General features: G+C 49.1%; 1 protein-coding gene across 1 annotated transcript; it reads right to left on the minus strand.

Annotated features, from left to right (window-relative positions):
- Window positions 1-7,934: 7,934 nt before the first annotated feature.
- On the minus strand, window positions 7,935-14,389 carry LOC128944710 (neuropeptide Y receptor type 2-like). Its single transcript, XM_054288093.1, has 2 exons — window positions 14,312-14,389; window positions 7,935-9,244 (listed from the first exon to the last, which is right to left on the minus strand). The coding sequence occupies exon 2, from the start codon at window positions 9,225-9,227 to the stop codon at window positions 8,043-8,045; it is 1,185 nt and encodes a 394-aa protein (XP_054144068.1). The 5' UTR covers window positions 9,228-9,244; window positions 14,312-14,389; the 3' UTR covers window positions 7,935-8,042.
- Between the last annotated feature and the right edge of the window lie 10,235 nt (window positions 14,390-24,624).

The raw sequence follows: 24,624 nt of genomic DNA on the forward strand, positions 1-24,624 counted from the left end.
TGTGGCAGCACTGCCTGGCCCTGCCCCCTGACTTGTGGCTGTTGAGCACAGAGAGTCCAGAGGACAATGGCAAGAACAACCAGAGGTACAGCAAATGAGCCCTGCAAGGAGGTACAGAAAAAAAAATTACTTGATTTAGTCTGGGGGAAATGGAAGAGATGCATGATGATATCCTTCAAACAGGTAAAAGTGCAGTATAGAAGGTAATAAACTATCATTTGTGTCTGCCAGGGGACAAGAAATGATAGGTTGCAGTAAGAGAGATATATTGGTTACAGTTAGGAAGGGCTCACATTAGACTGTGTGGGGAGCAGGTGAAACACCATCACAGGAGCCTTGGAAGAGGTGAGACACCTGTGATCAGGAATGGTTTAGCCAAAGTTCCATCTCCTTCATATTTATTTCCTATGATCTTTTCTTATACTATGCACATGATGAAAATACCCCAGAACCTCTCCCACTCTCTGGGAGACCTGAGCAGTGCTTTAATGTCTGTGCCTCAGAGACAGGCTCTTGCCAGGCTGTTCCAGTGCTTGGGCTGCACTGAGATCAGCTCATGTCCTTTTAATGATGTAATTAGAATAAACCAGGATTCCAAATGAACTACTGAGTATTAACAACCCAACTGCCATTGATTTTACATGAAGCCAACTGGAATTTCACAGGACAGACTGCAGTGCCAGGCAGACCTTACAAGGACTGCAATAAGACATTTTTGCCACTGTAACAATCTCTTTCCTTGAAGCAACAGACCATTTCAATCAGTTCTTGCCATGGTAGTTTTGTTATCTGACTTTTACTTAATTGGTTACTGCAGGGTTGTCTTGGAGACTTAAGATCTGCTCTTTGAAACCACTGGATTCTTATATGCAACCTAGCAAGAGAAATGGGATTTCACACAGCAAAGTTGTCAGTAACAAAGCTGGACCAAAAATGCTGAACCATTGCATAAATGCATTATCTGGTGTCCAGCAACACAGCAGTCTGCTGAGCTCAACCTTGGAGATTGGCTCCCAGCAATTGAAGCCCTAAATTATTATTTTAATAATCATGCCTGAATTCTTGTCTGAAGTCAACTACCACTACAGAGGGCAAGTCAAACTTTACTCTGGCCTTGTTGCCTGGCTTTGCTATCCCTGTCTGTGCATTCACCAGCCCTCAGGTTTGGTTGCCCCCTCCCCAGTTCTCACATCCAGATCTCTTGCTGATTCCTCTTTTGAAGGTTTTTGTTTCTGGCGCTCCAGTCTTGGCTGACAGGGGTGCAGCCATGCTGTGTGCTGATTGCAGCTGGCAGGTGGATTAGAGCCCATTCAGATGGCTGTGAAATGCCTCTGCGAGACAGAAATGGCAGAACAATGGATTATTTCACCATGAAGAGCCCAGAAACTGATGCAGACAGTCACGTGGAGGAGACAAGCTGAGGAGCATGAAGACATAAAGCAATTTTTACTTCCAGAAGCCCCACGAGATCTTTCCAGCTCAAAGTTTTGGAGATCTGCTGCCAGCTCCCTTCCTCCTCACCTAAGCTGGTTGATTTCTCTGAGGTACAGGATGTTCTCAATTTTTTCCAAAATATGTGGGAGCTACAGTTGCCAAGTAACAAAACCTCATCATTCTTTTCCTGAAATGCATAATTCCTCATTTCTCAGTTTCATGGAATGGACAGATGAAGCTGTGATCAATGACACTTGTTCACTATCAGGATCATTTAGACTCCAGCCTCGCCCCTGGATAAATCTATTGGATAGAGAGTTCAGGGTGAGGAAGGGATCTGACTGCCCTTTTGTCTCTCATCTTCAAAAACAAAACTGGGGATGCATTTCACGATTCACTGACTCAGCTGACTCAGTGACCAGTGTAATGAGATTTCATTAAGAATTAAGAATACAGCTACACTGCAGCCAGGGAGAGGCAGCCTGACATTTTTTTCAAGAGGTGTCCTTCCTCCTCACCTACTGAAAAGCACTCATATGATCAATCCCAAGCAAGGTCAGGACAAAACTGATGCATCCCATTCCTTCACAGGAACTGGGAGCAAAATTCAGCTCATAGTAGTGTTTGTGAAACTAAAGGAGATCCACAGAAGGAAAAACAAGATGATGAGGGATGGAGAAACTGTCTTAGGAGATGTGAATTGAACCAGGAGAGAAGAATGCTGAAAAATGAGGACAGCAGCAAGATTTGAAAAAGGAAGAAGGCCCTAGGTTCAGCTGGTTTTGGAGATGAAGCTCTGGCTCAGGTGCTGTTCAGGAAGCCCTGCAACCAGCGGGCATTTGCTGAATCTAACAGGGGTTTGGTTTTACCAGATAAAAGGAAGTGCTTTTTCACATTGTGCAAGTGCGCTTCTGGAACTGGCTGCCCTGGGAAGCAGACAGAATTGTCAGAGTTAGGCAGCAATTAGACAAAATCACAAGCAAAAAGCCTAGACATGGTCACTAAATGCCCTAGGCAGGGATGCCCACTTTAACATAGCTGATACAACAATTGTGGCTGTTGTTAGAGGAATGAGGGGAATGGGCCACTCAAGTGGCCAAGCATGTGTGCTTTCCCTAAATAGCATCTTTTATTGCCTCAATCTGCAACAGAGTACTGGACATGATGGATCCAGGTTTGCTGTTATTTCTTACTTGTCTCTAATTTGATGGAGGCTCCATTCTTCCTGCACCATGACAGAGTTAATTCCCCTTTGATCCTGCTCCCAGAAGAGCCAACAATCTACCCCAGCTTACATAAAGAACCATACAACCTCCAGATTTCATCCAAGGGTTCATCTTCTCCTGAATATCTTGAAATCTTTGTCTGTCCCCTAATTCCCTTCTTCCTTCCACACACCAGCAAGAAGCACCATGTGGCTGAGCTGCCTGTGAATCTTGAAGATGAGCAGTGTCTGAAAGTTTGTGACACATTAGCAGAGCGACACGGTGACAACTCCATGTCTGTGCACGTCAATAAGCTAGTTATAAACAAGAGGGTTTCTCCTCTAATGTTCCCAGTCCTTGCTACCACACTGGAGAGGACTGGACTAATGAAGATTTCCTCCTGTGAGCTCCATGAGGCATGTGCACTATTCCTTCTGAACTCATTACAGTGAACAGAACATACAGCAGAAAAAGCATTTTTTTTTTTTTTTTTGCTGGCTATAAATCATGAGTGACACTAAAGTATTGCTATTAGCAGGAGAAAAATGCTTTCCTCCCCCAACCTCATCCAGCCCTGTGTATGTACAACACTATGGCAAAGGGTGATGGGGTGTCTGGATGGAAAATTAAATAGAGGTTGTGTTGTCTGAAGATAAATTGGTACCTCCCTTGACGTGAGTGACTTTGTCTTTTTCTGATTTGTCTTTTAACTTAAAAAACACTGAGACTAGAGATAAGGATGAGCTTTAAAATCCTAGCCTTTGTCCCCTCCCAGGCTCTCCTGAACAAGTCCTGTCTCTGAAATGAGCTCAAAATGAAGATAAATGTTCTGGCAGTAATATGCAATATTATTTTTGGCATTTGAAGAATCCCAAGCTAGATAAGGGAAAACTGAAAGAAAACAAAGCTCTGGATTTTTCAAATGCAAGCGACCAAATTCTGCTTGCCCACATGAACCCAGAATCCTTTTTTTTCTTTCCAGATTATTGCAGCAATTCCTGATTTTCACCAGAGTAGCTGATTATGGGGCCTTATTTAAAACCCAGCACATTCAGAGACCCTGGTGGAATCACACAATAACACAACTGAAAGACAAAGGCACGAGAAGACAGTGCCAACTCCCAGCTCCTGCCCAAAGGCTAATTTGGTTTTGGACTGTGTTAGCTGTAACAATGATAAGATTAACACCTGATATCAAGGGAAAGGCTGAACTGTCTGAGACTTCCTTCAGCAGCACAGAACTCACTCCAGCTCCTCTGGCACATTAGCATATGTTAGAGGAATGGTCTCTTTCCTGGACTGGTATGTATCTCCCTATAGAGCCTTTGTGCAAAGCTCAGAGCAGTGTTTCTGCTGATACATTTGTGGGTATGTTGAATAAAACATGTGCCATTTGACATTGTTTGCTTGGGCTTCCATGGAGAATGGGAGAGGGCACCTGTTACTGTAAGGCAGAGTGCCATGAGAGGCTGAATCTGGCCTTTCCAGGAGCAGGATGAAGCCCAGGAAAATGCAGGAGCATGTCATGTTTCTGATTCTGAGAGAGCCCTGACCAAAGGACACAGCTGACCCTGCATTGATTGAAGTGCCAGCTGAATGTGTTACCTTAACAAGGAAAAGTAAAAAGCCAACAATACAAACCTTTGCTCTCTGTACGTGCATTGCCTCATTACAGACATGTATGCTTTGGAAATTAAATGGGAAGGGATTTTCAGAATAAGCCAAGTGTTTTAGAGGCAAAATTTCTAGTGCTTAGAAAGGCTCCTCTGTCCAAAGGACAGCCTGTGCTCTGCAAATTTCAATGTGCTTTGTCAAGACTGGAAGTTTGATAAGAGACTCTGGTCCACAAGAGCTCTTAGGGCATCCTGTTTTAAGGAACAACAGTCATTGATGCTGCTGGTTTTAAACTAAGAAGTTGTCACATCTCAGCTGTTCTTGGATTTGACTGGCATGTGAGGAATGGTGGCATGGAATAGCTAGAGGCATTGCCACCTGTTGTGTCTACTCAAAGTTAATAATTTTCTCGGCAATTAAGAACTGTGCAGTGGTACATTTTATGATACAAGATTTGTATGATGTGACCAGAAGGAGCATCCTAGCATAAGAAATAGGATGCTTCTAAAGGAATTCAGAATCTCACTCCTAAAAGCTGTGAAATATTCTCAGGTCAGTTCAGAGAAGCAGCATATTGAGAAGGATGTCAGCAAGAATCAGGAAGAGCCCTAGGGGAAATTCGTTTGGTCACCAGGTACAACACTGTCTCCCAGATAAGCTTTGATGAAACACTTGTTCATTTCATTTCTGTCACGGTGCAGTGACAGGAGTTGTTCTGTCCCTCGTCAGTGACACCAGGGCCAGCTCTGCAGACAGGAGCGTCCCTGGCCAGGCAGTCACGGATGTGCCTTTGGCAAGGAGCAGGCAGTGGGAAGACGACTCCAAGATTGTCTGTAAGTACTAAAGGACATGCCCTTGACACCCCAGAGCAGGGTCATGCCCTGCTCTGAGCCCTAAATAGTTCAAAAGCTGAAAGAGCTGCCAGTCTTTGGTTTCACTGAGCTGATCATGGCAGTAAGGCCATCTTTAGCAGGGTATTGATATTTGGGGAACCTTCATCCCCAAGAGATTTCTGTTTCATGGAAACAAATTAATTCTTGTCTTCTATGCAGTCACAATATTCAAAACACACTCTTTATCTACTCTGACACCCTTTGTTAAGCAGCTTTGCTTCCTTGATCCCACCTTCTCTTGTTCTGTTTGGTACTGGACACTAAGGATCCTTTCCCTCAATAGAGGCATCACAGTTTTCCACAGGAATACACACAGTATGCACCACTAAGAGCTGGTTTCCTTGCCAGCAGTGGGTGTGGAAGGTTGTAACTTTTTCCAATGGCAATGAAAAAACATCAAGCTCACTGGCACAAATCTATCAGTGAAGCTGCACTAGTGTATTAAACAGAGCAAACAAGAACTTTGCTGTTACCTTTCAAGTAAATAGTTTCTCCTTCTCAGTTTGCTCCAGCATAAAAATGCCTCTGCCCTGTACATGCCACTGCCAGTATTTCTTCTTTAAGAATTTGGATCTATTTATTTATTTATCCATATTTAGTTTAAAAGTCTGGGCTCAAAATTAAACAGTCATTCATAATGTCGTTATCTGCCTTGCTCTGCAGTTAGATACTGTGTGTGGTGTCACAGGACAAAACCTTTGGCAAGGCCTCTAGAAGAGCAATTTAGCTCCTCATCCATCTTGCCTGGCAGCATGATTGGCTTCCAAGCTTGCACTGCTAAATTTGTTATTTTACTCTGACTTATATTATTGAGTGTTAAATCACTTTCTGAAGTGTTTATTGGTAATAGTTGAATTCTTTCCACCCATTTGAACTACTTTTAAAACATAAACATTTCCTTGCATCTTGGAGCTTGATGGAAAGGTGGGGAGAGTTCCTCAGGAGGATGGGCAGTAGAAATTACCAGCTCATTAAGTAGGGACAGAATTTACCAGTGCTGTGGAGGAGAATATCCTCCTCCTTCCATCAGGATGGAACAGGAAACTCCCACTGCCACTCCACAGCACTCACATGAGGAAGGCTAACTTGTGTCTTGGTTCTCCCATCATGTCTTGGCCTGTCAGGAAGCAGATGACCTGTTAACTGGAACACCAGTGAGCTCCTGACAGGATCTTTGTAGATCCTGAATCTCCCTGGACAGAAGGCCAGGCTGTGACCTGCAGGGCCAGGTGCTGAGGAGGTTATTAGGCACCAACATGCCCAAGCTTTCAAGCGTGATGCTTCCAAGTGTGAAGTGTGGTCTGCAGCCCCTCCCTGGCACTGAGGTCTCTTGGGAAGGAACCAGAAACAACTTTCTTATACCTATTTAGGAAAATGGAGCAGAGAGCAGAAATAAACAAAGAGCTTAAAATCTACTGTGGCAGTTAGAAGCTGAGCAGGAGAACAAAGGCCAGAGGCAGGTCAAGCTAGAGAGAAGGCAGAGTTTCAAATAATCCATTTGGCAATTGATCTCTTGAGGACCCAGATGTGACAGCCCAGCAGTCTGATCCAGCCTGGTGTACTCAGTACTGCAGGTCCTCTTACCTCTTGCCCTTGCTTCAGTGAAGACCTACAAATCAAAATTTTTCTTTTAATTTTATTTTTCATGAGGAGATCTGTTGAGTCTCTTTCCTGCATCTAGGAGTTACTTTCCAATCTGATGAACACTGACTTTTAGAGATGACACCAAGATCACAGTAGCAATCAAGACTCCTTTGATGGCAGAGCTAAAAATACACTCGCCAGCTGACAGAAGCCTTCAGGAGGAGAACATAGAGTTTGGTTTGAAAGAGCACATCTTCCTTAGTCTCCATGTCTTCTGCCAGAGGACACCAAATCTACAAAAACCATGTAAGCAAGTTAAATCTGTCTTCTGAAAGGAAGCACCCATATACAGACCCATACTACCTTCAGCCTCAGCAGGGGGAAAGCTTTAAACCCTCTGAGTGCATTGGAGAATGGTTTCATTGGCAGTTTTTTGTCTCTCTGGTCATGTTGTCAAGTTATTGCATGGCAGGAGCCACATCTTTATCTGCTTGCCCTTGACAATCCCTTAGGAAAGGGAAGATCTGGGGCAGCTGATGGACAGGACTGAAACTGAACCTATCGGTTTCCCTTTGCTCTCCTCCCTGCTAGTCCCAGGGTGCTGGCACACAGGCCCTGGCTAATGAGGCATTCCCAAAGCCCTGCTCCTGCACTTGGAGAGGAGACTGTGGTAAGTAGTGCCACTGCCACCTCCCGGGCTTTGGGAGCACTTGAGCGCATCCCGTGGGTTGCAAATGCAGATCTATGCAAACGTTGGGCAAGAGATCATGGATTGCCCAGCTTCAATCTGTGCCAGCCCTCTCTCTCCCCAGGTCAGAGGAGTGATGGCACTAACAAGCAGGTGCTTGCAGAACAGAGTGCAGGTCTCCATCCCCTTGGAGGCATTAGCTAAGATGGATCATTAAGGCTTTAGGGTAGGAGACGTACAGATGAACAATCACACACAATATCAGCTCTACATTTGTAATGTGTAATGTGTAATGTGTCAGGGGGTAAAAGGTTGAGCAACCCACTTTGGCAAATGGAAATAGCAAGAAGGGTGTATTTTTCTGGCTAAATAAAAGCCTTCTCTGTGTGTTATTTTTTCTTGTGCCTCCATGCATAACTTGAACGCAGTGAAAGGAAAATTAATTTATTTGCTCAGACAAAAATACACCAGATTTATTGTTTTGAGAGATACAGGGGGTATTTCATATTTCTACATGGCTGCTGTGGCTATAATTGGCAGCACAATGTTCTGTCAAAAAAAGGCTTTCACCCAAGAATGTCTCTGGGCCCAGTCAGCCTCAATCCTGGAGGTGATGTCCCATCCCTAAACCTCTGTGGGCAGTGCTCCATTGCCAGCAGTCTGTTTGATGCTCCCATTTAGGGTGTTGGCCCTGAAGATGTAAGACCTCCCCCTAACTGAGCCTTCAGTGTGGATGCTCTCGGGCTTGTTCTGGCAACGGAAGAACATAAGGAATCCATTCCTGTAGTTCTTGTTCATCCATCCATAGAGCAGGGGGTTGACAAACGTAGAGCACATGGCCCCAACGTGGAAGACAGTGTACAGGAGTTTGTACTCGTGGAAGATAAGAACCAGATCAAGATCAATGGCAAGCTGGAATATGTGGAAGGGGAGCCAGCAGACTGCAAACACCACAACCACCATCACGAGCATTTTGGTTGTCTTCCTCCTCCGGCACTGGTTTTCATTCCTAGAAGTGGGACTGACATGGTTTTTCAGCTTGAACCAGATCCTGGTGTAGGCATAACAAATAATGGCAAGAGGAAGAACATACTGCAGGAGGAGCATGGACAGACTGTAGATGGTGGCATCTCTGTTGTTAGCAGAGGGCCATTTTTCTGAGCACACAGCCATTTTGAGGTTAATGGACGGGATTTCCTCGTACCGGTACTCCCTGAAGATGGCCAGGGGCCCTGCTAGGACAGCTGCTGCCAGCCACATGACAGCTATGATGGTGAAGCTGAGCCTCTTGGAAATCCTGCTGTCCAGGTGGAAAACAATGCAGCGGTACCTGTCCAGGGCAATGACAGTCAGGGTGAGAGTGGACACGTGGACACTCAGAGCTTGAGCATAAGGAACCAGGTGACAAAGCACAGCTCCAAACTTCCACTCATCCAGCAGGGTGTACACCAGGGTGAAGGGCAGGCAGAGTGTGTCCACCATCAGGTCTGCCAGGGCCAGGTTAGCTATGAAGAAGTTGGTGACAGTCCTCATGGTCTTGTACTTCACTATGATGTAGATGACCAGGGAGTTGCCGATGAAGCCCAGCAGAATGATGAGGGAGTAGGCAGCAATCAGGATGACCTGGACCCCCAGGATCTTGGTGCTGTCCATCATGACACTGCGGGACCCAGAGAGGGCCTGGGTGGGAGTGACAAAGTCCTTGGCAGGCCAGCCCTGTGACAGCTTCTCATCTAAGGCTGTCTTCTCCATGGTGAATGAGCTGTTGGCTCCCTCCAATGGTCCCATGCCTGGCCTGAGACTTTCCATAAGGAGGAGAAGGGGGTCTGGAACACAGACATAGCAGAAGTGAGAGCACAGGTTGCACTCATCTTTGATGAGGTTTACTCGCCTACAAAAATTCCCTAACACCTTAAGAACAAGGAAAGAAGAGAAACACAGCACTCTCAAAGTCAAGGTGTTCTTCTCCACCTCCCTGTGACAATTTATTTATTTCCAGATTGTGCACCAGGTTTTTTTCTATTTCTTATTTCTCACCTCTCCAGGTGAAAATATCTGTCCCCCTTGCCTCTGCATAAGTCTTTGCCACTGCTCCTGAAAGTGATGGTACCACCCAATGCACCCAGTACTGTCTGCTCTCCCTCCCAGTAATGGGTAGCACAGCTAGTGCCATTTCATGAGCCTCTCTCTGTGATCAAATGTGTCTCACAGCCATTCCCTGGCCCTCATTATCAGGCTCTCAAGGCCCTGTGGAACAACTTGACAAACCAGTTTTCTTCTTCCTTCCCCTGCCAGTCTCAGGGTTCCCAGGCATCAGGCAATCCTGTCTGCCCTGCTGGCACCCAGCCAGGCAGGTGCTGTGTCCCCATCACAGGAGAGGGAAGTGTGACAGCACTCAGAGCACAGTTACAAGTCCTAAGTAAGGAGCTACTGGACAGTGAGACCCATGAATCCTATGGCCAGGAGACACCTCCACCATCCTCTGCTTTCTCCAAGGCTTCAATGAGTGGCTCATATTCCTTTATAGGATTTTTGAGTCGAGATTATGATTGTTACAATGATACAACAAACCATGTATTAGGATTTGGCCCAATCTGAAGAGGGTCCAAGTGATTATAAATTATAAGTTGAATTATAAATTCTCTATTACTTAGGTGATTAGGAATCATAAATTATTTATAAATTCTGCATTTTGCTATTTGTAGATTGTACTAGGTTGATTCTCCTTGTAGAAATCTTGTGCTGTTTCAATCATAAATTCAGCTAATCATAATACCCTGATAAAGAAACGAAGCTTTAACTGTCACCATGATTTAGAGCCATCTCCATTCTGCCCAGGATCCCTAAAAAGAACCTCTCTGTCCCTCTCAGTGTTGGTGACACCCAAGCATCCTCTGGCTTAGCAGAGGAGGGAGCTCCTACAGGGACATGGATGGGCCAGGGATAAACCACTGAAGCTGTGACCAAGCTCCCACAGAGCTGCTGCTGAGCACCCAGGCACAGAGAGGCCAAGAGCCAGAGCCCAGCATCCCTCAGCCTCCTGCCAGTGGGGCTCAAGGGCCTGTGTGGCAAAACATTGCCTTTTCTCTGACCTGCAGAGGGGGCAAAATGTCCTTTCACTAAGGGAGGGAGGCAAAGAGCTTAAATGAAGTGGGAATTAGAGGCAGACTGCTGAGTATCTTCTCAGGATCTTCGAGGAAGGAACTGGGTTTGTCTCAGAAAAGATGTGAGCACTGCTGGGTACTGGTGGGCTTCCTGCAAGTCCCATGCAAGCCAGCCTGTCCTTGGGAAGGGAGAATGCTTTGCAACTGCATTTCCACCTAAGCTAAAACATCTGCTTGTCCTGTCATCCCTCCTCAGGGCAAGGGTTGTGATTCCCCCCAGGAGCTGCTCCCAGGAATCTGTCTGGGCATGTGCAAAGCCAGGACCCTTCTGAGGCCCAGAGAAGAGCTGCCTGCACTAAAACCACCCCTGCTGGACCCTTTCTCCTTCTCTCTCCCTGCCCAGTGCCTGCCTGACATCTCACTCTGCAGACTTGATTCGTGCCAGTGGTTCCTGTAAATGAGGTTGTTGGGCTCAGACACTCTGAGGTAGGGGACATGTAGCTGCTGCCAGGAGGGTAGGAAGCAAAGTGAAGAATGGGTGGATCTGCTAGGGCCAGGGTTTGTTTGAGGGTGATCTCAGACCTCCACAACACCCCTGCCTTGGGAAGACCAAGGGAAAGCTCAGGTTCTAAGAGAGGAGAGAGGAGCTCAGAGCTGTGCCATGCAGTGGTGCAGGGGAAAGCAGAGCAGGGGAACAGGGCCCTGGGGAGGTGGCACAGCCACAGCCCCTTGGCTGACACCCGTGCCCTGAGCAAACCCCACTGCCAGAAGAGCAAGTTCTGGGGACACTTTCAGTGACTGCACTTTCCCTGCTTGCCACTCATCTGGGATTTAAACCTTCTGGATTGTCCAGCATTATCACTTGTTATTGCCTTTTCTGTGGCTTGCCTGTTCCATTTATCTTCAGCAACAACTGCTGGCACCAGGCCAGTGGACACTCCCTTCTCTTTTTCTCCATCTCATCCACCAACTGGCTGCCAGTTCCTGTGCTCACATCTCATCCCATTTCCCTTTGCTGGAGACTGGCAGCTGCCCACCATCTGAGAGGAGCCAGGAACATTGTGGCTGCTGGAGCTGCTTCCCTTCCTAACAAAATGGCCTTAATGGAGTCACTATTTGATTTTGTTTGTTTTGGGTTTTTTTCTCCAAAGGGGAACGATTACAAATCAATTAAGACATTTTAATTAAGAGACAAAATGATTATAATAAATGTTCCCACTCCAGGAGCTGCCTGGAGGTCGCTGGGATGCTGCTAGGAGTGGACTGAGGTCTGTTCCAGCAAGTAATGGAAGTGCTGGCATATGTGTAGGCTGCTGTCAGGCCCCATGCCTAACAGGCCTGCCAGACTAGATGAAAAAATCCTTGGAGCTGAGAGCCAACTGTTTTTGGGACAAGACAGCAGCAGGAGAGACCAGGAGGAGGCAGAAGCACTATCCAGGTCCCTTCCTCTGTGCTGAGTTGCCATGAAGGGATGCAGAATCAGAGTGCTGCCTGTTTCAAGATAACCCTCACCCTCACCTGAGGCAGAGCTGGGACCCAGGGAAGGCTCCCAGTGAGACAGAGCTGCCCCCTGTGCCAGCAGGACTCAGCCTTTGGGAAGAGAGGCACAGAGGGGCCCTTCACTGAGCACACTGCTGCCACTGACTGGGACAGTGACCAAGTGACAGCTCCATTCCTGCACAGGGCCCAGACCAGCTGCCCTGGGACTCATCCATGTCTGCTTCCTGGGGCACCCCAGCTCCCTCCATGTCCCTGCTGCAGCCCCAGGCATTCAGCCAGGCTGGAAGAGGCACACCCAGACCTGGGAGAGCCATCTGTAAAGGCTGGCAGGGTTCAGAAAGCGAGGCTGGAGGGGTGGTCAGAGGGCTGGAGAAAACAGAGCTTGTTAATTAGAATTTCTCTTTTTTGTCCAAGCAGTGAGGCTGGAGTCCATGGCCTCAAAGGAGGGAGTGAAGGGACTTGGGCCAGTTCTGCTCTTTGGTTAATGACAAACTCTTTCTACAGCAGTGCTGGGGTGTGAGGGCTGAGACTGATGGATACTTCCATGGCTTGACTCACTGATTTATTCCATGCTCAACTCCACCAAAGCCCTCAATTTCCAGCAGCCCAGTCAGGAGCACTGACTCATCTCCTCCCCAGACCCATATCCAGACAGACATCCACGACAAGGAGGTCTGAGACCATCCCTCATCACGAGAAGCTGGTGGCCACCCTGGGACAAGCCACCTTCTACCACCTTCATGTTCCCTTCAAGATGCAGCAGAGTTCAGTGTCCCTGCATCCCACAGCACAGCACTTAAGGGAGGACAACACAATAAATGGGGGTATGGAGGTTAACCAGCAGACAGGACTCTGCATCTCAGCATAAAACCTGAACATTGATCTCAGGAACTGCATGAAAATGCAAAATGTGACTGATGGAGGGGAACGAATTTTATCTTCTCTGTGCAATGGGCAGTTTCAGGACAAACAGCAGCTCTGGATGATTTCCTGAAGCCAAAGCACAGACAGAAATTATCCCAGCTCCTTCTGTCTCCAGTGAAGGGATGATTGCCTTGCTATGATACTCCAGCAAAAGAGAAGACCCTCTGACCATCCCACCATCTGCTGCAGCTTTGTAAGTTATCTATCCAACGCAGGGCCACTGCTGCAGAAACCTCATGGCATCAGACACTCACTGCCACCCAGAACTGCTCCTGGGGACCCCAGTGTACAACTGGCACTGGGAGACAAAGTGCAAGGATGAGGAACCACAAAAACACCAGGGAGTTCTTGTGGGTCCTCACACTAAATATTTTCATGTCCCAGCCTAGCTGGAGCCATGGTAGACTCTGAAGGGGACAGGGCAATGAGGATGCCATAATCACCCAGCTCAGGACAGGATGAAAAAGGAGGTGGTGAGATCTGTTTGGCAGGCATACATGCTTTCTCATGGGAATTTATCCTGCAGAAAGCAGGGGGGAGCAGTGCAGGGCCTTCTGCCCTGTGGGATGTGCCATGGGAGCAGAGCAAGGCTGGCTGGGACACAGGGATCAATGGGTGACACTGAGATAGAGACACACCAGTTGCTGGGGCTGCAGAAAGGGAGAGACAGCATTGTGGATGGATCCTGGTTAACCTGGGGAATCTGTTACCTCCTGAAATTATGGAGTCTGGGATAGGTGAGGCAGTGGAGCAGAGGGAAATAACAATTCACTGACAGAACAGAGAAAACACAGTATCCTGCTTTGGGACAGACCAGAAACTCTGTAGGTGAAATGCATCTACAGCAGGACTGTAAGAGGATTTCTCTGTTCCAGGACTGACATGCAATGGGTGCTGAGAGAAAGCAAACACTAATTTTCCTTCTCCATATCCCCTCTGCATCTCCCTCTCTGAGGACCCTAATCTGTGGCAGAGAGCCGAGTGCCAGCAGGGTGTGCAGCCCCAGCACGGAGGAGCTGACAGGTTTGTGCCAAGCCACGAGGAGGCAGAGTGCAGGAGAGATCAGGATTGCTCAGACAGCCCTCACCTGCACCTCTGGAGCTGGATGTGCCCGGGTTCTGCAGCACCCTGGAGCTCTCCTGACTGCTCTCACTCAGCATCCTGCTTCCCACACTCCTGCTTCTGCTCTTTCAAAACTCTCCTGTCAGTATTTCCTTTGCTTTCTCTATTCCAGCTCTCAGGGCTGTTAGTCCCCAAATCCAGTTTCCCACAGATTCTTGGACCTTTTCTGCCCAAACCATCTGGCATGGACAAGACCTGGCCCCCTCTCAGCCCTGCTGCTCAGATGAGCCCCCCTTGACCCACCTGCAAAGGCCAGAGCTTCCTCCTCCTCCTCCAGGAGCCGAGCTGCTCCCTGCAGTCACTGCCTCATCGCTGGCCAGGACGGAGCGCTTGGTCCTCTCCGCTCTCTGGAAGTCAACCTGTGGCAAAGGAGTGAAAAGCACTTTTGTGCAAGTGTCCTTGGAGAAGAGAGGAAGTCAGGTGAGGATCTGGGCTGCTGGAGAGTGTTTCATGGCCAGGAGAAGCTCGGGCACCTCTCTCTGAGCAGGCTGAGCCCCTGTGGCAGGGTGACTGACAGCCCTGTCTCACGAAGCTGGATGCTGCCTTGGCTCCTGAATGAGAGAAAGGCAGAGAGCGTGTGTTTAACAAACAGCAAGGGAAAGGGGGAGGGAGCCTGCTGCTGCTGTTTATACAGTGTTCAGCCACTGAGGGGCTTCTTGCATCGAGCAGAGAGAAGCTTTGCCACCACATCCAGTTTCCTCTCCAGAGAGAAGCGCTGGGAGCTGGAGCTCTGCAGGCTCCCTGTCCATACCACGGACCTGGGCAAGTGTTGTCTGCCCTCACCCCACAGCTGCCCCATCTCCTCAAGCTTTCAGCTCATTGGGACTGGCACAGTCATGTCCAGAGGGGGCTCTCCCCTGCAGCAAGAGCTCTGCAGGTCCTGCAGCTCAGCAGAGCTTTCACAGGCCTCCCTCCACCCTCCTCTGTCCCAGTGTTTGCACAGGGCTCAGAGCAATCTGCAGCTTTGGGATGGGACTCCTGAGATACACACAGAAGTAATACTGAAAAGTTTTAGCCACTTTGCAGTGGCTTGGTCTGCTCCAGAGCCAGATTCATTGTGGATGTGGAAACCACATGAGTGATTTTCAATTTTAGGATGCTCAGCACTGTCCACACACCTGAAGTAGGAAAGAGGGAGGGACAGAAAAGCAGCTTCCTCCTGTCCAAATCTGCAAAAGGAAAGCACTCTAAAGCAACACAGGGAAGAGATAAGCACAGATAAGACCCACCCGTTCAAAGATTTTGCCCTCAAGGAGAAGTCATGTGTATTCTTAGCATAAGATTTCCAACTGAGGCAATGTGTGAATTTGCAGTTCACCTGGGCCAGGAGATGCTCCCACAGGCTAAGGAGAAGGACAGCTCTCCTTGGCTTTGAGTACTTCCAGCTGGAATTTTATCAGAGAAGTCTTGCTCTTTACCCCCACAGTGAACTTTGGTCTCCTTTGCTTTGTGAGAACGGAAACAGGGAGGCTTTTCAAGCACCCCTTTGTGCCAAAAATTCACAATACACCAGGAAAAAGAAAACACTCTAATGGCTCAGCAGAAAAAGAGGAATGAGAACATTCCTGACATCACATGGAAAGTGACACTTGAACCCAAGACTTGGACAAGAGTCCTTATAAGTCCCATCTTCCCCCTCATCTCTCTGTCTCCCCTTCAGGAGGAAAGGACTAGACATGAAATCCACCAGCTGCGCTAACTGGATTTTTGTGGGAGTTTCATGTTTTCTCCCCCTTCATTTCCCCTAAGGCTGTTGATTTAGCTGCTCAGGAAAACTGGGAGTGGAGAGAAGCAGGACAAGACAGAACTGCTTGGAGAGAGCCATTGCTGTGTCCCAGGGGGTGCAGAGAGGGAAGGAGCAGCAGTGAGTGGAGCATTCTGCTCCCCTGTTCCCAGTGATGGATACTCCTCCTCTCCAGGGTCCTCAGCAGTGGATGGTTGATTTCAGCTCAAGATTATTTTTTTCCTCCTTTCTCTTCCGTGTGAGACCTTCCTTGCTTGTTCCCCAGATTCCTTTGCCACCACTCCCCATTTTTCTCTTCTCAGGGCTGAAATGAGATGCCTGGGGAGAAGCAGTGATTGACAGGAGAGAAATTTGTGCAGCCTGGGGCTGTGAACCTTCATTAGGACCATGGGGTGAATTCCTGTCATTTTTGGCACTTGGTCTTTGCTGGATGATAGCAAATGCAAGCTCTTAAATCATGGATGAGTCAGTGCAAGTCCCCAGGATGTCCTGTCCCACATCTCAGGGGTCCAGGGGAGTACCAAAACCTGCTGTGCTCCCAAGCATCACCTCAGCTCTTCAACCAGACATAGCAGTGCAAAAAGGTGCAGCTGAGCCCTCAGCACACCTGGACTGCCATCCCAAATGGCACCCACCAATCTGGAGTTTGGTCCCAGCCCCTGGGTGCTGCCCAGCCCTGTCCCTGGGGTCAGGCTCCTCTCACAGTGCCACAGACAGGGCTGCCTGCCAGTCTGCCTAACCTCACCCAGCCACAGCACAATTGCAGCAGCAGCAGGGGCAGCACAGCCCTGGCTCCTGCACAGGGGAGGGACACCTGGGGGCTGCAGTGCCAGACCCTCTCACTCCTGGTGGGTTCAGAGGAGCAGTGGTGGCACAAACTGCAGCACCTGAACACCAAACAACCTCCCCACACAGCTTACAGATCCCAAAGCAGCTGAGGGTCTTCCCAGCCCCAGCCAGCAACACTGAAGGAGGAGGATGGGGGAATACAAAGATGGTGCCTTGCATTGTCCTGGGGTGTGGAAGCTGTGCAGTCCCGAGCAGAGATGCCAGGACCCACTGCATGCTCTGCTGTCACCTCCAGCCTGGGGTATTCTCACACACAGGCTGGATACCCACAAATGCCTGCATGGGTGTCCCAGGAGCCTCATGTCCTTCCAGGCACGATGGGATCATTCAAAGCATCTTTGCAGCTCAAAAGCCTTTCCCAGTGGTTGGGCTTTTATTAGGCAGTGAGTCTGCTCACCCGTGCTTCTGAGAAATACAACAATGAATTTCGTGCTCCAGGGAGCAAAAATGATGTCAAAAGGCTGAGAAATGGGGCAGAGAAGAGAGCTGTCTTTTGGCCTGTAATCTGCTGTGCCTCTGTGAGCAGGCAGGTTCTCAGTCTGACCACCCTGCAGCTGTAAGCCATCTGCTGTGGCTTCACTTGTGTCAGAAGAGGAAGGTGGATTATCTGTTCACTCCCTGGGAGGAATCTCTAAGAAAACTGTTACCAAGGCTTCCAGATGCTCTGGTTCATCCTGCTTCATCTGGAGCAGCAACAGTGACATACTTAGAAAAGCAGCTTTTCATTTTTTAAACATCTGTTTAATTCCACCTGCATGTAACCAAAACATTTCCACTGCTCCTTCCTGAGGTGTCGTGCCTGTGTTTTCCTGAGCAGCCTCCAAAGCATCAGCAAGTTTTGGTAACACAAAAGCCCCTTTTCCATCTGAACCCCAGAGTTCACGGATGCAGTGGATTTGGGAGTCTGATGCATTTGGGAACTAAATCAGCCACAAAGAGACTCAGGGGTGGGAGGGCGGATGGAAGCTGTCTGTACCTTCTCTGAATTTAAAAACAGATTCTCATTTCATAACAGCTTTTTGTCCCTGTGTGAACATTCCTGGAACTAGTGAAGGAGCAGAGCCACCATCAGGGGCAAGGTTTGGCTAAAATATCTGAGTATCTGACAGTGATAGTGTCAGGGAGAGGCACTGGAGAAGCAGGAGGAGAGATGAACCATGGGTTGGCCTGGGACTGGCCTGAGTCTGCCACAGCTCTGCTCACCCTCAGGGCAGGCAGAAGTCAGGGATGCTGGGTGTGTCTGCAGGATGAGTGAGTCAGGAAGGAGATGATCATATGGAAAAAGATTTATGGGATTTGTCCGGCTGAACACATCACACATCACCACACCTCAGCTCTTGCCCCACTAGGGGCAAACCCACAGGGCTCCTCTGATTAAACAATTAGTGCCTAGGAAGGTTTACCCCTTTCAGCCCCTTCCCACCCCTGGATCTCACTCTGACACACAAAATCCCCTTGATCATCCTCACATCAGGACAGAAGGACTCCAGGCAGTTTGTCCAGGCAGACATCAGCACTGCTGAGCCCAGAACTGGCCCCTGCATTTAGCTGCCATTTCTGCAAGTCACTGCACTCAAAGCTTTGTTAATTTATTAGAGGGTTGCTTGTTGTTTGTGTACTGAGCCAGGTAGAAAACAGCTTCTGCAGAAGAGGATAATTGCAGTCAGATAAGCTCTTCAGAGCCGGGATTGCAAAAATACGATACGAGGTAGACCAGCAGTTGTCTGGGTGAAACAGAAACATGGATGAGATTTTGGGTTGGAACGTGTTGCCCCCATCTCTCACAGACTCCCTGTCTGCCTTTGGGCAAATCAGTTGATATATATCAGTTCTCTGTACATAAAAAATGTTATAAAAATGCTTCACTGTGGCAAACTCACCCCTGGAGCAGAGGACCTGGTGCTTGGGTGTGCAGCAGAGGCAGCTGTTTCCCACTTTGCCCTGTGGCATTTCTTTCTAAGTTGCCCATCTCATTTAGGCAGCGTGTTCTGTCATCAGGGTCTTGCTCTCCCAGACTGGATACTCCTGCTGCACAGTTCCACAAAGACATTTTTGCCCAGGCTGTCACTCCTGAGATGACAAACAGCTCTATAAATGCTGGATTGTGCGATGAGAACAGGCAGAGCTGGATGGGCTGATGGCAGCCCCAGCCTAAACTCTTCCAAAGTGTCAAGACTGAAAGTGATGCAAGTGGCTGGAAATTCAGAGCATGACTTGTCTTCTCTGGGCTTGGTGTTGCCAAAAGGCACCAGGTACCCAGGAGCTGTGATCCAGGTCTCAGCACCACCGTGGCAGCAGCAGGATCATGTTTGCTCCTTCACTGCCTCATTCCATCTTTTCTGGTCCTGTGGGGACCCACATCAGCTGAGGGCAGGGAGCAGGTTACCTGTGGGCTGGGCTGGGCTGGCAGCACTGTGTGGCCCAGGAGGGTCAGATCCGCTCCTGATTTAAACCCAGGGATTTGGCTGAAAATCCATTTGGCTTCGTGCTCCCCAGAAACATGACTCACAAGCCATGTCTGACACTCAGAGATAGGTATGACACCGAGTGCCCCACGGGGAAGAGCTGTGTCCCCAGGGTGTGAGCAGAGCACACAGAGCTGAGCAGAGCCCGTGCTGGAAAGCACAAAGCCTTATAAAGGCAGAGCTCTGGCTTTGTCCTTCTCCCAGCTCTTCAGGCGATGAAAAGGACGACTCACAGCCCTAATTAACTGGAACATGCTAATACCACTGAGCTTCCCTGGCCAGCAAATTTGGCACAAGGCATATGGGACTCTTTCCAAACAACTGCTCAGGGGAGCGCGTGCCTGCAATTTATTATTGGAGGAGCAGTTTCCTCTCTGCCTTCGCTGAAGAGCTCACACTAGGCACGAGGGAGGTGAGTCTGGAGCCTGCAAATCTACTTTGAAAGCCATTTCGTGCTGAAGAGGGAAGAGACTTATTTCTCCCCAGGCATTTAGGATATTTAAGGTATCAGGGGAAATGTGGCTTTGCACAGCATTTCCTCTGGGAGCACTCAGTGCCTTCGAGTGGTGCAGCTCACAGTGCTCAGCTTCCCATAGGGAAAACCACGCTCCTTCAGGGTGACATTCACTCTGGGCAGGAGAGGCAGGACCAGACAGTGTGCATTGTTATTATTAGAGTAAAGCAGAGGAGCACAGTCAGCCCAGGTAGCTGGAGAAAACTGGACAAAAGATAGCAAGGGCCCTGCTGCTGTGTCTCCAGCCATTCCCTCTTTTGACAACTGTCCTGGGCAAGGCAGTGCCCCAGCTCATTGCCCTGAAAAAGGAGTAGGAAGGAGCCTCCTCATCTCCTATTACAAATAAATCAGTTTGTGAGTTTGGATGGGAAGCAAAAGGCAGGACTTTGTAAAAGATCAATTCATCCCTGTGGTAAGATCATCACTCTCAGTATTTTCTGTACTGCCAAAACCAGAGGCAGGAGCTGCAGCCACCCCCTGTCCCTGGCCTCCCCTCCAGCCTGGCTCCCACGGCAGCCCTGGCCCCAGGACAGCTCAGGGCAGCTCTGACACAGGGTTTGAGTGGCACTGAGCTGCCCAACCAAGCACTGCCACAGCCTCACCACACAGCCACTGGGAACAGCTCAGGTTTGTGCAATATTCCCAGGACTACGCTGGTTTGCCCCTCAGCCCTGGCATCACCTGTGGCCATCAGCTGTGTGGCTGGGCAGGGACTCTGTGCTGACAAAGGGCACATCTCCCCTGCTCCCTCCCCACTGCATCCTTTGCAAACATTCGTTGTTATGGTGACAGCTCCAGAAGGAAAAGCTTTTGGAGGATTTTTCAGATTTTTTAACAAAGGTACAGCCACTTCAATTGTTTTCTTTAAGGGAGATGGTTATTTCTCTCAATGGCAACTGAATTTCTTCCATTTTGTTTCTGGTGACCACTTTGGTGATTCTCAGGCTCCAGCTTTCAGTGTGTGGCTGTAAGAAGGGGGAGAAGTAGAGCCAGGTTCTAAAGAGCTGCTTTTAAATCCTCTTGGGAGCACAGGAGGTGCCTCCAGGCTGAGGCTGCTGAGCTGCAGGCAGTGTGGAGTCTGAGCTTCTCCAAAATGAATGAGATTTGGGAGCACATCTGCATCTCTCTCAGATAGAAAAATGTGAAATGAATAGCAAGGGGAGACATTTATGCCCAATACCCTGTGCTGTGTGTGAAATGCTGCACTGAGAAATACTGTTCTTGTGGAATCTTCTTCTGCAGAAACTTCCCTTGGCTTTTGAAAGCTGTGTAATGGTAAATGAATTCTCTCTGTTTACACTGAATGGGCTGAAGACTTTCATATGTGACATCAGGGAGAGGACTGGGGTCTGCAGATGTCTCTAATGCAAGTAATGAGTACAGCAAACAGCCTCAGCCCAGGCAGGAGAAAGCAATCTGGGTCTGTGATGTGACCACAGGCAGGGGTTTCATGGCTACTGTGTTCTGAGCCTGGAATGTGGATCTAATGGACAAGACTCAGCATCCTGAGTAGCCCAGCCCGTTTCTGTAAGATGAAACAGACCACACCCCTCCTAGAGAGAGCTGAGGTCAGAAAACTAAAAAAAAAACATTAAAAATCAAAAGCTGCAAATGCTTCAGGCTCTGAAGGGGCAGCTTAGCACATCTATGAACACTGAGCACCCTGAGCCAGAGATCCAAGTGAAAGGGAGGAGCATTCCAGGCATCCTGCAGGCAGTGACCAGCAGGATGGCTGGGGGCTGACACACAGCCCATCACAGGGAAGGCTGGGAGGACAAAGCTGCCCTGGCCAAGCCCATGCTGTGTGTGGAGTATCAGAAGGGTTTCACACACAGCTCAGAGTAAACAGGCACACAAGTGGCAGCCAGAAATGTTAATATTTGCAAAAATCTCCTGGTTTTGGCGCCTGGGTGTGGGGAGCTGAAGGATCTGGTGGAATGCAAACATGATGGATTCTTGGCTGCCCAGAGGGGTGGCATGGGGAATCTCACAGGGCAGGACAGACTGCCTGACAGGCCTGCTCATGATTGTTCACACGAGGAGTCCTGGAGAGGGACACTGGGCTGAGAAGTTCAGTAGCACATGAAAGTGGTCTCCTGGATTGAGTTATTTGAGCATCCCTAGAGAAAAAAAAAACCAAAAACCAAGAAAACAAAACAAACCATGATTAGGCCATGTTCATCCTCCTTTGCCTGTTTCCGACCTTGTTTCCCTCCCTCCATTAACAAGAGATGGATTTGTCCATGCTGATCCCCAACCCTTCTCCTGGATATATGAGGGCAAAAATGACACAAACCTTCAGACTCCTGCCCTCACTTCACCTGGGTCCTTTCATGGCATGTTTAGGATGGTTTGAACCTGCTCAACACTCTTGCCATCTCTACAGGGCTTTCACCTGGACCATGGCTGCCACTTCACTGTCAGACAACTTCAGAGGCTCCAAAGCCTTGAAGGCTCTGGCTTTAGCAAAACAGCAATATCACTTGGGACTGGGAAGAAAATATTGGCAAATAATGGCCACCTCTGGTCACCTTCCTCCTGCAGCTATTTATCCAAAGATACCATATCTCAGAGCATTGCTTCATTTCCTGCTCACCTTTCTAACCGAGGCCTCTAAATCACATCCCTGCAGCTGAGCTCACGGAGGGAAGTGTAATATCCATTAGCAGTGATGCTGCTGTTGCTTTGATTTACCTCCTGCCTTTTTCTTTCACTCTTTCCTTTCTGTTTACAGCAATCCCTTTCCACTCCTTCCCCCTCGTGGTCTCAGTGCAGGGAAACGCTGGCAGGAGCCCACAGAAGCAGAGTTTCCTGGGATGCTTTTGGGGATGTGGGGAGTCTGGGGGTTTCTCTCGACCAGCAGCACCCCACTCCTTCCTGACCAGAGATGCCAAGGGCACTGGGAAGGGCTGGCTTCAAGCTACCCCATCCTCACCCCAATGGAGTTCTTCACCTGGGGCTTGTCCAGGTCAGCACATGGCAAAGATCAACCCCAATTTACCCCTCGGTCCCTCTCCTGCCCCACAGCTGGGCACTGCTCAGGGAGAGCCACAGGATCCTCCAGGAGAGACTCCAGGAGAGCAGGATCCAGAGGAATCAAAGTCCTCGGAGTGTATTTGCACTCAAACCAATGTGAAACAGGGAAATCAAAATGCAAAGCTTCTTGTCCCCTGTGGAATTTCCCTGCCTGCATCTGGAGAGCCAACACCAGGGACTGACACTGGGATCAGTGGTTGCTTCCCCTTCCCCTCGTGTTTCACTGCCACCCAGGGAAGCTCTCAGACCCACAGCACTTCCCACTTCATCCCCCTCCTCCAGCAAGGCCAAACAGCTCCTCTGACACCATCTCCAAGAATACACATTTGCTGTATGGGATGGAGAATGGTGAAGAGGTTTGGACCCAATCCATGTGCTTTGAGCCAAACCCTTCCCAATCCATCTTATCCTTCACCTCCCCAGTGCATAATCAAATTCTCCAAACACAGCGTTCGCAGGTCCCAGCCCAGAGCCTGGATCCCTCCAAGAGGGATGTGCTAAAAAAAGAAAGAAAAACATTACATTGCCAACTGAAGTGAGTGCTGAAAGGAAGGAGATGCCAGGAGCTCTTAAACAGGAATCTGAGACCGGGGCATGCTCGGGTGTGTTTTCAATCCCCAGAAGGGAGACGTGCTCACTGGGAAATGACTGCACTCACTGCTGGATTTAGCCCTTGTAGCTGATGTTCCAGAAAGTGAAATGGCCATGACAAAGACATCCCCATCTGTATTAGAACCTTCTTCTTGGATTGATGGATTAGTGCATGGTAAATGGTGCCACTCCTCCTTTGGCTCCGAAATCTGCAGCTCAAACCTGCAAAGATGGAAATAAGCAATTTTACATGAGTTGGTTGCCTCGCTGCAGGTTCTGTTGGCAGCAAGAGGAGTTATTTGGGGAAAGCTATACATCAGGGGGTCCAGGACTCTGCTGGGTGCTGAAGGATGTCCTGCAGCCCCTGAACCCAAGCTGGCAGCTCCACACCCTGGTGCAGAGCATCTCTTCCAGGAGAGCAGCATCCCACAGTCCTGGGCAGGGTATGTGGTGGCACTGCCCAGCCTGGTGCCATGCCAGGGGGGTGCTCCTGCTGTTCCCACTGCACAGAGGGACCAGGACTGGGCTCCAGATGGGGCTAAAAGGGGAAGTTCAACATCAGCTGAGCTATCCCAAATTCTGCTGTTTCGGGGTGAAACTTCAGTTATCCAGCTACAGCCTCTCCAAACACTGGGCCTACAGGTGCCCCTGGGAGGCTGTCACCTCCTGGGCTCCATAACAGGAGAGATGAGCTCTGACCACAGATCCTGATCCACAGGGACACCTCCCAGCACTGTTGGCTTGGGCTGCTGGGGGAGCATAACCTCCCACAATACAGTCCAGATCTCTGCTAAAAAGCCATTATTGATGTTTTTACCTGTCACAAATAAGGATCACCTGGTTCTCCCATCACCATATGAGGGACCATCCTGGTTCCCTCTAGGCTGTGTGTGTGCTGGGGTCTTGTCTGTGTGTCTGTGCATAGTTTATAATGCCTCCTAGAGGAACAATGGCAAAGCCAGGAGGCTTTGAGGAACAGTGGCAAAAGCCAGGAGGGCACGGATGACAAAGCCATTTCTCTCTCAAAAGGATGCACCTAAGCAGATGATTCAGCTCCCATCCAGAATCCATGAGCTCAAAGCCAGCTGTTCCTCAGGATTGCTGGCACGTGGCAGGAGGGTGGGAGGTAACACCAGCTGTGATGGGCTGGCACTGGCGCTGCTCCCCTTCAGCCCTGGCATGTTCTCAGGGTGAGAGCCAGCCTAGTGGAGGCACAAAGATGTAAATGTGGGGACAGGTTTTGCTGCGTGAAGTCACAGCTGAGAGGGGATTGTTCAGGCACCCATGGATCCCAGTGTCATCGTCCCAGTGATGCTCCCAGGGGCACTCTTCTATGTTGTGCAGGGGAAAGGATAAA

Source organism: Melozone crissalis, unplaced genomic scaffold (assembly GCF_028551555.1).
Source record: "Melozone crissalis strain CALT ecotype California unplaced genomic scaffold, PUWL_Pcris_2 ptg000061l_1, whole genome shotgun sequence".
In the NCBI taxonomy this organism is placed as follows: Eukaryota; Metazoa; Chordata; class Aves; order Passeriformes; family Passerellidae; genus Melozone; species Melozone crissalis.

What these genes read in the sequence shown, in the direction of transcription:
- LOC128944710 (XM_054288093.1), bottom strand. Translation starts at nt 9,227, where the DNA reads ATGGAAAGTCTCAGGCCAGGCATGGGACCATTGGAGGGAGCCAACAGC.